This window comes from Hyla sarda, chromosome 8 (genome assembly GCF_029499605.1).
Source record: "Hyla sarda isolate aHylSar1 chromosome 8, aHylSar1.hap1, whole genome shotgun sequence".
NCBI classification, from domain to species: domain Eukaryota; kingdom Metazoa; phylum Chordata; class Amphibia; order Anura; family Hylidae; genus Hyla; species Hyla sarda.
In genome coordinates this window covers 146,083,452-146,097,603 of record NC_079196.1, presented here as the reverse complement: position 1 = coordinate 146,097,603, position 14,152 = coordinate 146,083,452, and the positions used below count along the sequence as shown (strand labels likewise).

General features: G+C 39.7%; 1 protein-coding gene across 1 annotated transcript in view; it reads right to left on the bottom strand.

Annotated features, from left to right (window-relative positions):
- Positions 1 to 739: 739 nt before the first annotated feature.
- Positions 740 to 14,152, bottom strand: part of TMEFF2 (transmembrane protein with EGF like and two follistatin like domains 2) — an 896,284-nt gene continuing 882,871 nt past the window's right edge. The window contains exon 10 of the mRNA XM_056536247.1: positions 740 to 1,063. Within this exon, the coding sequence (XP_056392222.1) occupies positions 967 to 1,063 (97 nt within the window). The 3' untranslated portion in view covers positions 740 to 966. The remainder of the gene's footprint in view (positions 1,064 to 14,152) is intronic.

Genomic DNA, 14,152 nt, shown 5'->3' with positions numbered 1-14,152 from the left:
CTATGGGCTCTGCAACATACAAGCAAAAAGTGGAAGATAGCACCATTGGCCTTAAAAAAGTGGCTTATGGACTAGTAAATGCTTTAGGACCAATATATATATATATATATATATATATATATATATATATATATATATATATAATTTTCATACAGGATATTATGTTATAATGGAAATCATTAGTTACCAAAGGAAGATACAATATTTATTGTCACGGCTGAGAAATTGATTTAACATTACAAAAATAAAATGGAACCTGTCAGGTCCCCTAAGTGCTATTAGCCCTCCTCAGTAGCTTTCAGCTAAGGCACCTTCCTTGGGTGCTGTAAGTTGGTTAATAGCCACTGCTTGCCACCGGGTAAGTAGTCCTGGAGGCTCTGCTCTCCTTCCAGCTTCTCCTGCTTGATTGAGACTCTGAGTGCCATCTTTGCCTGAAGTTCCCAACACTCAGAGTGTCAATCAGGCAGAAGAGGCTAGAAGGAGAGCGGAGGCAGCATGACTACATGCGATGCGCCTCTGCCAACGGGAATACTTACAAATGCAGCTCCCTTCATCTAAAAGGTACTGGGTAGGACTAATAGCTCTTAGGGGACCTGACAGGTTCCCTTTTAGCTGTATCACATTGCTATGGATCCAACACACTGAAAACTAATCTAAAGCATTCAAATACCAATAGTTCATTCCCATTTCTGAGTATTTATTATTGTAACAAATACATTAAAAATAAAAAAAAACTATATAGTAAGTGATATAAATAGTTTATTTACATTACAGAAAAACATCAAGACAATGTATACTATTTCAAATATATCCATACATATTCAAATATATCTGTAGTACATGTTTTCATTGGTGTAGATTACCACAAATGCAAGGCAACATGTGTAGGTCTTTTGTCCTTGTCTTGACTAATATTAATCTAGTCCAAGGTCCCCTCTGGAAGTTTTGCCATTGTGGAAACATGCTTTAAATTAGCCGTGTCGATGCTCTTGTCGTGTTATCTGAACTGTAGTGGCCTGTGTTTTGCTTTTGCCTGTGGATCCGATTGCTTCTTGGGCATTTTCTGCAAGGTACAGTTAACACTTTCATAAATACTTAGTTTTAGCTTTGACCTAAGACAATTTGCAAACTATATACATTCACAAATATTTCTCATGTTATCTAACACTCATGTTATGTTTTTTCTTTACATTGTTTACATAAACAAAAAAAACAAAGACAGTCAAGGAAAAGAAACAATAAAAGAACTGAAGAGTGACGGCCAATACATGTAGGCCAAGGAACATAGAATTCATAATCTAGATATCATTCTGTACTGGAAAACAAAAGGAAGGGGAAATATTGAAACACTAGAAAGAGAAGAGGGTAAAAACAGAAATGTGGTTGATGCTAAAATATCTCATTTGTAGTTATTAAAGGAAAGTTTATAATATGACATTGCCAAAAGCAAGAACATACCTAGTAATAGCACAGCTGGAGTTTACAGATCTGAGAATGGGTAACTATTGCTTATCTTCATAAAATAGGGCCTTTTTGCCTTATTTTTTTTAGACTTTTGGAGAATAAAGCAAAAGCTTTAGCATATACAAAAAAACTATTTTATTTTTCAATTGGGATGTTTACATTCCAAACTATGCCCCACATTACATACATACTTTTTGTGTTTACACTTAATCAGCTGAAGAAGGGGCCTGAATTTTATGTCCATTACAATTCTAAGCTTAAAAATAAACAGTGTGTGCACAAAAAGACTTTAAAATCAATAAAATCTTTATGGAAAAATATAGCTGTTTTCTGAGCTGTTTGGAGTATGGGTTGTGCTCAGTTTGCAGCCTGGGTGAGGATTAAAGGGGTACTCCGATGGAAAACTTTTTTTATTTTTTTTCATTTAAATCAACTTGTGCCAGGAAGTTAAAGACATTTGTAAATTGCTTCTATTAAAAAAATATTAATCCTTCCAGTACTTATTAGCTGCTGAATACTACAGAGGAAATTCTTTTCTTTTTGAAACACAGAACTTTCTGCTGACATCACGAGCACAGTGCTCTCTGCTGACATATCTGTCCATTTTAAGAACTGACCAGAGTAGGAGAAAATCCCCATAGCAAACATATGCTGCTCTGGACAGTTCTTAAAATGGACAGAGATGTCAGCAGAGAGCACTGTGCTCGTGATGTCCGCAGAGAGCACTGTGTTCCAAAAAGAAAATAATTATCTCTGTAGTATTCAGCAGCCAATAAGTACTGGAAGGATTAAGATTTTTTAATAGAAGTGATTTACAAATCTCTTTAACTTTCTGGCACCAGTTGATTAAAAAAAAAAAAAAGTTTTCCACCAGAGTACCCCTTTAAGTGTGAGATTTTTACACATCATAAGAGAAGACAGAGTTTTAGACAACTGGTAATTTTGGTAATTTTCTATATTACAGGTAAAGACTCTGGCCTGTGAGCGATTGTGCTTTTAACTGCCTGCAGGGCATCCGTCATATATATAAGATAATGTAGACACTGTGACAGATTCTACATGACTTTACCATATATATTGTAAGTATAGTGTCAGTGTCGCAATCCAGTTTTTAGTATTGGAATAAAATAATATTCATACATGCATTAATAGTAATAAAACAACTGTAATAAAACAAATATCTTATTCTTTCAACTTCTGTATCAATTTCACATCCATCATGGTATCATCTGTAGTTTGTTTCAGGATGACATTTTCCATGACTAAGCAGTGTCTATCAGGAATTCTTTTCTAAAAACAACTGGAAATATATTCTAATTTTTTTAATGTTATTTTCCCCTTATTTATGTCCTAGAACATCAATTTATTTATAAGAGACCTGTAGATTATAACAGCAATGTTCTGCATACTGGAAATTGATTGGCAATAGATTGACAAGTGGTGCTCTAATTCATCTCTAGATCCAAGTGCCTAAAAAAATAAAGTGCTAATGTTTTTAGTTCTGACTAGCTAGTGTCCACATGGCTTCCCTCTGTAGCTGACACACAGTTTGCTTTTGGCAAATTTAAGACAGGAGAGAACTGTATGTCACTAAAAGTGCCATTGGGGATAAGTTGCAAGATGGGATATGCCTAAAGCAAATGAAAGAGACATTACAAAGCATTCCGGTGCAGTGTGGAAGTTTGTCAAGCGAAGTATAAAGTTCAGTCAACTAGAAACAATGGAAAGGTATATTACTCAGAAAATGTTCCCTGTCATCATAGGTTTGTAGCTACTCAGCGGTGAACATTGATGAGGCTTGCTTGGTTGAACACCGCATAATGGATTAGGCAGAAAATAAAAGTATATGGATTAATGTATATAAACCCTGAGAAAACCATTAATATTTTATAGCACTTGGCCTGTCTGCTTCTTTGGTTTCTTAGTACGTAGAAATACATTATGCTTTAATGCTCTTATTAATCATCTTAGATTAGTTTTTTTTTCTGAACACAAAATATTAATCAGATGGGTATTACAAGTATATTAACATATTTTCTGCAACATTAAGTAACTGAAAAAAATACTAAAATGTCTAAAAATGTAGTATATAAAACTTCTCTGTATCACAATTCGAGATGAGAGAATTTTTTAAAATTCGAATCAGCCGATTTGACGAATTTTCCAAAATAATTCATTCAATTCAATATCTGTGGCGAATCTCTATTAAAAACGGCTATTTCTGGCCTACAAAGAGAATCAATAGGGGTTTATAACACTTTGCTTTGTCACAACATGCATAGGGAGTGTGCTGTTGTAGTGAAATAATACTGTTATTCAGTATGACATGCAGATTACAGACATCACTATTAGAATCACTGCTGCAAAGCGTCTGGATGTGACAGCAGGGTCGGGAGACCATATGGCGTCACAATTGAAGAGATTAAAGAGATATTTTATGTAATTTATATTTAATTTAATTTGAATTTATAAAAAAAAAAATGTAATACTTTTTTGAGGACCCCTTCTGGTGAGCATCGAGTTGGCCGTCCACTGCAAGGCAAACTACCACCTGTTCCTGCCGATTCGACAAATTTTCCAAAATAATTCATTTCAGTCTGAATTTATTTGTGGCAAATCTATATTAAAAATGGCTATTTCTGGCCTACAGAGAGAATCAATAGGGGTGTAGAACACTTTGCTTTGTCTTAACATGCATAGGGAGTGTGCTGTGTTGTGAAATAATACTGTTATTCAGTAAGACATGCAGATTACAGGCATCGCTATTAGAATCACTGCAGCAGAGCGTCTGAATGTGGCAGCAGGGTCGGGAGACCATATGGCATCACAATTGAAGAGATTGAAGAGATATTTTATGTAATTTATATTTTATTTAATTTGAATTTATTTAAAAAAATGTAAATCCTTTTTTGAGGACCCCTTCTGGTGAGCATCGAGTTGGCGGTCCACTGCAAGGCAACCTACCACCTGTTCCAGCCACTGCCTCTCAGTGCCCCTGCCCCCCGACTGTCTTACTCTGTGTGGAACTGGAAATATTAAATTTAATCAGTTATGGTTCATTGTTATCTCTTCAACCTGTTTCATTGGAATATTGTGGAAATTCCAGAGGTAATATATGACGACGACTAGAGAGGAGTGAATTTTTTTTAAATTTGAATCGTCCGATTTGATTCGCTCATCTCTATTGAGGACCCATTGGAGGGCAAGTCTGGTGCCAGCATCCGCGGTAATTCAGCTCCAATAGGGAATAATTGCTGCAGTGTATAATTTTCTGTAGTGAAAAATCTTGTACGTGTATCTTAAAATCAAGCTGGTGGTCAGCCACGAGGCCAGCTACCGCCTGTCCCAGCCCCTGCCTCTCAGCACATCCCAATGATCTGAGTGTCCACTTGAAAAGGACGGGGCTGTAGTACCATCAACTTGGACAGGAGCACATCCAGTGTCTGTGCCGTTGGATAAGTGGGCACATAAAGCTAAGTTGCTGCAGTGAAAAGGCTTGTACTTGTATCTTAAAATTGGGCTGACGGTCCTCCGCCAGGTGAGCTACCCCCTGTTCCAGCCCCTGCCTCTCAGTGAAAGTACTGGTTATGGTTCACTGTTATCACCCCAACCTGTTTCATTGGATTCTTGTGGTAATTCCACAGGTAATACACTGCTCAAAAAAATGAAGGGAACACTTAAAGGGGTCCGCAGAGAGCACTGTGTTCCAAAAAGAAAAGAATTTCCTCTGTAGTATTCAGCAGTTAATAAGTACTGGAAGGATTAAGATTTTGTTATAGAAGTAATTTACAAATCTGTTTAAATTTCTGGCTCCAGATGATTAAAAAAGAAGAAGTTTTCCACCGGAGTACCCCTTTAAACAACACAATGTAATTCCAAGTCAATCATACTTCTGTGAAATCACACTGTCCACTAAGGAAGCAACACTGATTGGCAGCCAATTTCACATGCTGTTGTGCAAATGGAACAGACAACAGGTGGAAATAATAAGCAATTAGCAAGACACCCCCAATAAAGAAGTGGTTCTGCAGGTGGTGACCACAGACCACTTCTCAGTTTCTATGCTTCCTGGCTGATGTTTTGGTCACTTTTGAATGCTGGCGGTGCTTTCACACTAGTGGTAGCATGAGACCGAGTCCACAACTCACACAAGTGGCTCAGGTAGGGCAGCTCATCCAGGATGGCACATCAATGCGAGCTGTGGCAAGAAGGTTTGCTGTGTCTGTCAGCATAGTGTCCAGAGCATGGAGGCGCTACCAAGAGACAGGCCAGGACATCAGGAGAGGTGTAGGAGGCCGTAGGAGGGCAACAACCCAGCAGCAGGACTGCTATTTCCGCCTTTGTGCAAGGAGGAGCAGGAGGAGCACTGCCAGAGCCCTGCAAAATGACCTCCAGCAGCAAAAATGTGCATGTGTCCACTCAAACGGTAAGAAACAGACTCCGTAAGGGTGGAATGAGGGCCCGACGTCCACAGGTGGCAGTTGTGCTTAAAGCCCAACACCATGCAGGACGTTTGGCATTTGCCAGAGAACACTAAGATTGGCAAATTTGCCACTGGTGCCCTGTGCTCTTCAAATATGACAGCAGGTCACACTGAGTACATGTGATACACATGACAGAATCTTGAGATGCCATCTAGAACGTTCTGCTGCCTGCAACATCCTCCAGCATGACCGGTTTGGCAGTGGGTCAGTAATGGTGTGTGGTGCCAGAGGTAGCCTGACTGCCATTAGGTACAGAGGTGAAATCCTCAGACCCCTTGTGAGACCATATGCTGGTGCGGTTGGCCCTGGGTTCCTCCTAATGGAATACAATGGTAGAGCTCATGTGGCTGGAGTGTGTCAGCAGTTCCTGCGAGAGGAAGGCATTGATGCTATGGACTGGCTTGCCCATTCCCTAGACCTGAATCCGATCTGGCACATCTGGGACATCATGTCTCGCTCCATCAACGCCACGTTGCACTACAGACTGTCCAGGAGTTGGCAGTTGCTTTAGCCAAGGTCTGGGAGGACATCCCTCAGGAGACCATCCGCCACCTCATCAGAAGCATGCCCAGGCGTAGTAGGGAGGTCATACAGGCATGTTTAGGTCATACGGGCATGTGGAGGTCACACACACTACTGAGCCTCATTTTGACTTGTTTTAAGAACATTACATCAAAGATGGACCAGCCTGTAGTGTGGTTTTCCACTTTGATTTTGAGTGTGACTACATATCCAGACCTCCATGGGTTGATAAATTTAATTTCCATTGATAATTTTTGTGTGATTTTGTTGTCAGCACATTCAACTATGTAAAGACAAAAGTATTTCATACGATTCGTTTATTCATTCAGATCTAGGATGTGTTATCTTAGTGTTCCCTTTATTTTGTTAAGTATTGTATATGACATCAACGACCATAGGACCCCCGTGATCAGACATCTGATGTATTAGTGCCGGAGTACCCCTTAAAAGATACTTTTTAAAATTGCATGTGGCCATGTTAACATCCTCCGGATACTTGATGAAAAACTGCCACACCGCAGAGTAGCTGATTTTGCCCCAACAATTCGCACTGACTGACTGCTACTGCCGCTGACTCCAGGGACCCCTGTTCCACTACCTCCCGGGCAGGTAGGCTTCCGTGAAGCAGGTGGTCTACCCCGGGGATGTTTGGCTCCAGACTTCCCACTGCTGCCACCATGATGACTCCCAACCATGCTACCACCTTGCTGGCTCAACTACTGCCTCACAGGCAACCTGCCACCCTCTTCTCCTGATGATAATGAAGCCCCTTCTGCTCCCGGCTCCCAAGTGCGATCGGCTTCATCATTATCGATTTGTGTGTCTGCACGTCACTGATGTCCTCCTCAGGTTCCTCAACAGTGTGTGCTTCAGGAGCCTGAACGCTCCCAACACCACCTTCTTCGGCACTCTCCTCATCACTTCTTGCCCGCCTAGCGAAGGAAGCGGGGATGTCTCCTCCACTTCTTGGCTGGGCAGTAGCTGCTGACTGTCCTCTAGTAGATCGCCCTGACTAAAAAGTGGAGCTGAACCCACAGCATAGGATACTTCTATGGGGAACAGTATAGGACAGAGGCAATTGGAGGACAGGGACTGCTACCGGGCCATGCCAACTGATGGTTGTGTCTAAGGAACCCACCGACTGTTGACTGTGGGTGTCAGATGTCACTTGTGATGAAGTGGATGACAATATTAACCAATGACAGCAGATGGGTTGCTGGTCGAGACGTGACCGCTAACTGATACCAGGAGCTAAGGCCTCTTGCTGCGATTCCTGCTGCCACTCGCCCCTAGTCTTCTGCGATCTCTGCCTGCGCCGGATGAATTTAGGCCTCTGCCACTCCTCTGTGCACATCCTGGCACTTCTCTACCTGATATACTTAGTGTTTATATAAGGGGAGTACAATACGCTCCATTTGGCTTAAAACAGTATTTGTCTAGAACAGTAGCAGGTGTGTACTTTTGGCTGGCTTTTCCCAGTAACTAGGCCCTTAGGACCATAACAGGAACAAAATGGTACACCATGTAGATATAAGTACATGGTATGTACTTGTGAGGGGAGTACAATACGCTCCACTATGCTTAAAACAGTATTTGTCTAGAATAGCAGCAGGAGTGTTGTTTTGGCTGGCCTTTCACAGTAACTAGGCCCTTAAGATTTTCACAGGAACAAAATGGTACACCACCTATATACGCACAGGTTACACTTAATAGAGGACAATATGCTCCGCTACACAACCTGTATTAGGCACCAATAGCAGGTAATTATGGCTTTTAGTGCTCTGCTCACCCTAATTGGCTGGCTACTATTAGCTTTTCAGTTGTCATATACACCAGTGCTGCAGCACATAGTCACTGTGTAATACACCCAAAATTGCACTCTCTCTTTCAATCTCTCTCCCTTCCCAACCAGTGCTTCTATGCTGGATTTGGGCTTGAGGTGAGTTGCTGCTGTAAAAACGCTTTTCTGCACAACACACACTGCTCTCTGTCCCTCTCTCTCTGCAACAGAACACTGATGTGACTGGCTGCAAGATGGTTGTCGATTATATAGGGCTGTGGCATCACAGGGGGGGCTGGCTGCTGATCGGTTGCATGCTGCATGTGATTCAGGGTCATCCCACCTTCACAGCATTCCTTGTCCCATGTCCTGACATGTGGAGCCCCCATCTTACATGCCCTGGAGCCTGGACCACACTAAATGGAGTTTAATGAAGCGATTTGTGCGATTGTATCATGGTGATATTCGGATTTGTTGCAAAGCAAATTTTTCCTGAAGTTCGTGGATAGGCTCCTGGTAAGTATTATGGCAAGCCTGTACCAACAGGTAAGTGCGGGTGACAGTGATGACTGATGCCCTTGTCCCATAGCGGGACAAAAAAATTAATAATTATCAAGTTTAACTATGTATTCCATGATAAAATGTTTTATTGGGCAAAAGAAGTTAAAGATTAAAAAAATAATAATAATCATATAAATTTGGTATTGGCCTAAATCTGTGGTCTCCAAACTGTGGCCTTCCTGCTGTTCCAAAAGTACAACTACCAGCATACACAGACTGCCTGGGCATGCTGTGAGTTGTGGTTTGCAACAGCTGGAAGGCCACAGTTTGGAGACCATTGGCATAGATGAACTGACATGCCATTTATAAAGTGAACATCATAAAAAATGAATAAATAATGTCATAGTTGCTGCTATTTAAATAAAAAGTCATATGTGTCTTAAAATGGTACCAATAAAACTACAGCTCAAGATGACAGGGGACTAAAAAGGTATGTCTTTCAGAAGACTGGCTAATGCTACTTTTTCACGGCCAACAGGACGTAAACAGGTCGTTGTATTTTCAGCACTAATAGGCTATCACAGTATCTGCATGATTGTGTCTTCAAATCTGACATCAAAGCTGAAACAAGCAAAGTAGCTGATGGCATCTTAATGGTCCGCCTGAATAAACCAGTTTACTCAGTAAACAAATGTAGTATCTGATGAATGGATGCACCCTCAATTTATTGACTGTCACACAATATAAGTATTTCTAACATGATCTCTACAGAATGTCATCCATCACATGAAATAAAGAATTTTTTACTATGATGGAGTATGCAGTCATTCTCTGATTTCTCTAGAAATTAAACTGTCAAATCAACTGCTTGTATGAAAAGAGTTAAAATTGCCAAGGCCCTAGGGATCTGTCTGCACATATCTTCATGGACAGGAATACAATATAAGTGTAATGGACAATAAACATAGCAAACAGCTTTAGATCATTATAGACTTAAGTCTTGATTGAGTTTATACTGTTTAGTTTCTAACTATAACATCTCATTCTTTGCCGTTTGTCACAAACTATATTTTTATTCATAGCCTAAGTCAATGTGATTGACTGACACAGTGCTTAACATCTAGATGATTTCAGTTACAACTAAATCAATATGTCATTAAAAGAAGATTCTGTAACATTTGGGCATACACCTCTTCTGAATATCTTCTCTTAAAGCTTTAGTGTGCAGACTGCATGCACTTTTAAAGAAGCACTCTCTCCAAAGATTGTACTGTGGCCTTTTGGCCAATTTAGTTACCTGTACCTTTACGTCTTCTTTCCGGTGCTGCCCTGGACCACATGACTGACATTCAGACCGTAGCTTACAGTAGGTTATGTGGCAGTGGAAATCACTTTTTCTATTAATTATAATGAAATTATTGATTGATTCTCATTGAAATAATGACTTTGGCTCCAGACAACACATACTGTATGTTTTAGTGTGTCTGAACGCCAGCAATGTGGCCCAGGACTGGACCAAACAGAACTAATAATCAGCTGATAAGACACAAATACCTAAATTAACTGTTCTACAATGTACAATGTATAGATGGTTAATGGGCCACGGTAACTATTTTGGTGGAAATGCTTCTTAAATATGCATTTATTCCCTTACATCTTCACCAAAAGCACAAGTGGGGATATCTGCACCTGTGAACTGGTGGGAAAAACTGAATTTATATTTAACAAATAATAATAATTAGTGTTGCTCGCGAATATTCGCAATGCAAATTTTATTCGCAAATTTGCGAATATTCGCGAATATAGCACTATATATTCGCAATTAAGAATATTGTATTTTTATTGCACAGTACACATCACAGTGAGCTTCCCTCTCTGCTTCCAGCTTGTGTGGTGTAAAGAAGACTCTAATACTACTGTGTGAGACTGGCGTGCGAATTTTCGCATATGCAAAAATTACGTTACCTAAAAGAAGGGACACAACCGTAACCACACTGTGTGATGATTTCTTTCTAGTATTTGTGTCCCTCTTCTTCCTCAGATGAAAAGTTCCTTCATTCTCTGGACATTTTAAGATGTCTCAGAATTTATCTTGAAGTAAGGACTTAGTGAAGTTGGGAAAACGGCCTCACCTGGAATATGCTGTTCAGTTTTGGGCACCTGTCCATAAAAGGGACACTGCGGAGTTGGAAAGGGTGCAGAGACGCGCGACTAAACTAATATGGGGCATGGAACATCTTAGCTATGAGGAGCGATTAAAGGAGTTACAATTGTTTAGTCTTGAGAAGAGACGTTTAAGGGGGGATATGATAAACGTATATAAGTATATTAATGGCCCATACAAAAAATATGGAGAAAAACTGTTCCAGGTTAAACCCCCCCAAAGGACGAGGGGGCACTCCCTCCGTCTGGAGAAGAAAAAGTTTAGTCTCAAGGGGCGACACGCCTTCTTTACCGTGAGGACTGTGAATTTATGGAACGGTCTACCTCAGGAACTGGTCACAGCAGGAACAATTAACAGCTTTAAAACAGGATTAGATACATTCATGGAACAAAATAACATTAATGCTTATGAAGAAATATAAAATCCCATCCCTTCCCCAATATCGCGCCACACCCCTACCCCTTAATTCCCTGGTTGAACTTGATGGACATATGTCTTTTTTCGACCGTACTAACTATGTAACTATGTAACTATGTAACTAAAACCTTTCTATTACTTTCTGTGCAGAAAAGGTCTAAAAGCTTTTTAACCTATCCTAATTAGGTGTATCGAAGAATATATTTTGCTCAGAATTTGACGACTTCTTTTGTTTCAGCTCATTTTACTAGGGCTGTCTTTCCCAGCTAGCTATTACCTTTGGACCACATTTGCTTTGCAGCTTCCTGGGGCTTGTAGTTTACTTTAATCAGTTACTATAGGCTGGATATACAGAGTTTGGAATACACTGGGGGAGATTTATCAAAACCTGTCCAGATGAAAAGTTGCCCAGTTGCCCATAGCAACCAATCACATTGCTTCTTTCCTTTTTAACAAGGCCTTTGTAAAATGAAAGAAGCAATCTGATGGGTTGCTAGGGGCAGCAGGGCAACATTTCCATTGCACAGGTTTTGATAAATCTCCCCCACTATCTTTCTTAACTTTGTTCTAAACTACGCACTTCTTGCTAAGTCCCAACTAGTGCTGCTGGTAAAAAGTAAAAAGCTCATTTCTTACTAGAATTTGTTTTTCTTAGTCCCAGGTGCAGCACACCCTCCCTTATCTTAGGTTTACTTGCTGTTTAATGGTTTGCCACTTTTTAGAGGGAAGGGGAGGGGGTGTCCTTGTTGATTAATTAATTTATTACAATTTTTAATACAAATTCTATCTGTGCTTACAGTTCACAGGGGCAAATATATACTACTTGTGCTGATGTTAGGACTTAGGGAAAAAATATTGTTAGAAATTAAGACTATGTTCACACAGTGTTTTTTAATGAGTGTTAATTTTTTTTCACAATATGTAAAAAATGTGTCCATAATTTGGCAGATACATTTTAATAAAATAAATACACCTAAAAAAAAAACATTGTGTGAACATGCCTAATGCTAATTTTATATGTCATTTTCATAGTGTTTTTTTAAAGAAAAAAAGACAAAGGCCCATCAAGTTAAAGGGGTACTCCAGTGAAAAACTATTTTTTTTAAATCAACTGATGACAGAATGTTAAATAGCTGCTGTATGCTCCACAGAAAGTTCTTTTCTTTTTAAATTTCTTTTCTGTCTGACCGCAGTGCTCTCTACTGACACCTCTCTCTGTCTCAGGAGCTGGCAAGAGCAGGAGCAAATCCCCATAGCAAACTTCTCCTGCTCTTGACAGTTCCTGAGACAGACAGGAGTGTCAGTAGAGAGCACTGTGGTCAGACAGAAAATAAATGAAAAAAGAAAATAACTTTCTGTGGAGCATACATCAGCTGATAAGATTTTTAAATAGAAGTGACTTACAAATCTGTTTAACTTTTTTGCACCAGTTAAAAGAAAAAAAAAAAAGTTTTTTTCCAGAGTACCCCTTTAAGCCTTCAGTCCTACTGTGTTGATCGAGAGAAAGGCAACCCCCCCCCCCCCCCGAAGCTAATTTCCCCATGACAGAGGAAAAATGATTTCCCAACTCCAATATAGCAATTAGAGTAAACCCCTGGATCAACATCCTGTCCTCATAAATCTAGTATCAATAATCTGTAATATTTTATTATTTCAAAAAGATATAAAAAATATCCAGGCCCCCTTTAAACGTGTTTATTGCTTTTATAGTACATAAAATGAAGATGCTAGGACAAGGGAGGATTAATGTAAATTTTGGGTACGTGAATAAAAGATAGACTACAGTACCAAGATAGTTATCAGGCTTAGGGTTATTAAGTTTGGAGAAAAAATGTCTTAGGGGCTATTTAAAGGAGTACTAGGGTTTTTTTTTTTATCAACCCTCCGTGCCCGGGCTGAAAAATGAAACAAAACAAACTTTAACTCATCTGCCTATGTTCCCCCGTTGCTCAGATGTCAGTGTCCCATTCTCTGGTCCCTGTCTTTTTCCGCTTCCTGCGGGTTGGTAAGTCACGCTGCTCTCAGTGTATCACCAGCCACAGCGGTTAATAAACAAAGGCGCCATGGTACTCCTTTAATCACAATGTACAAATATATGAATGACCAGTACAGAGATTTTTCTAGTGATATATAAATACCTAGGTCAGTTATAAGTATTCTTTATTGAAAGAGCAGTGAAACTATAAAAGTTTCGTCCACATGATGGCATGACGTTTGATTTAACAAGTTCAAGGCCTGGATGTTTTCTGGAAAAATTTAATATTACTAGTTATGGACACTGGAATTATGAAGATAGAACCTTGATCCAATGACTTGTTCTGATTGCATAATTGGAGTTGGAAAGGGATTTGTGCCCCAATACCAATGCTGTTTTTATTTATTGCTATGACTATATCTTGGGAACAGAGATGAAAGGGGGGGGGGGTCTTGCTAATTGCCTATAATTTCTACCTGTTGTCTGTTCCATTTGCACATCAGCATGTGAAATTGTCAATCAGTGTTGCTTCCTGAGTGGACAGTGTGATTGACTTGGAGTTACATTGTGTTGCTTAAATGTTCCCTTTATTTTTTTTAGCAGTGTAAAATCATCATGTGCTTTGAAACCCAGTGGTCCAGTGGCTGTAACATAAAGTAACTACATTCACTAGGGAATGTACTGTAGTGAACATAAGTGCAAATGGTACTGCATGCATCACTACTTGCTTACTTTATCTGCCAGCAAATGTACTGAAGTGAGCAACAATGCCTATAGCACTGCATGTATCCCCTTTATGAATATAGTATAGAACAATATATGTGATACATTCCCAATGCATCTTG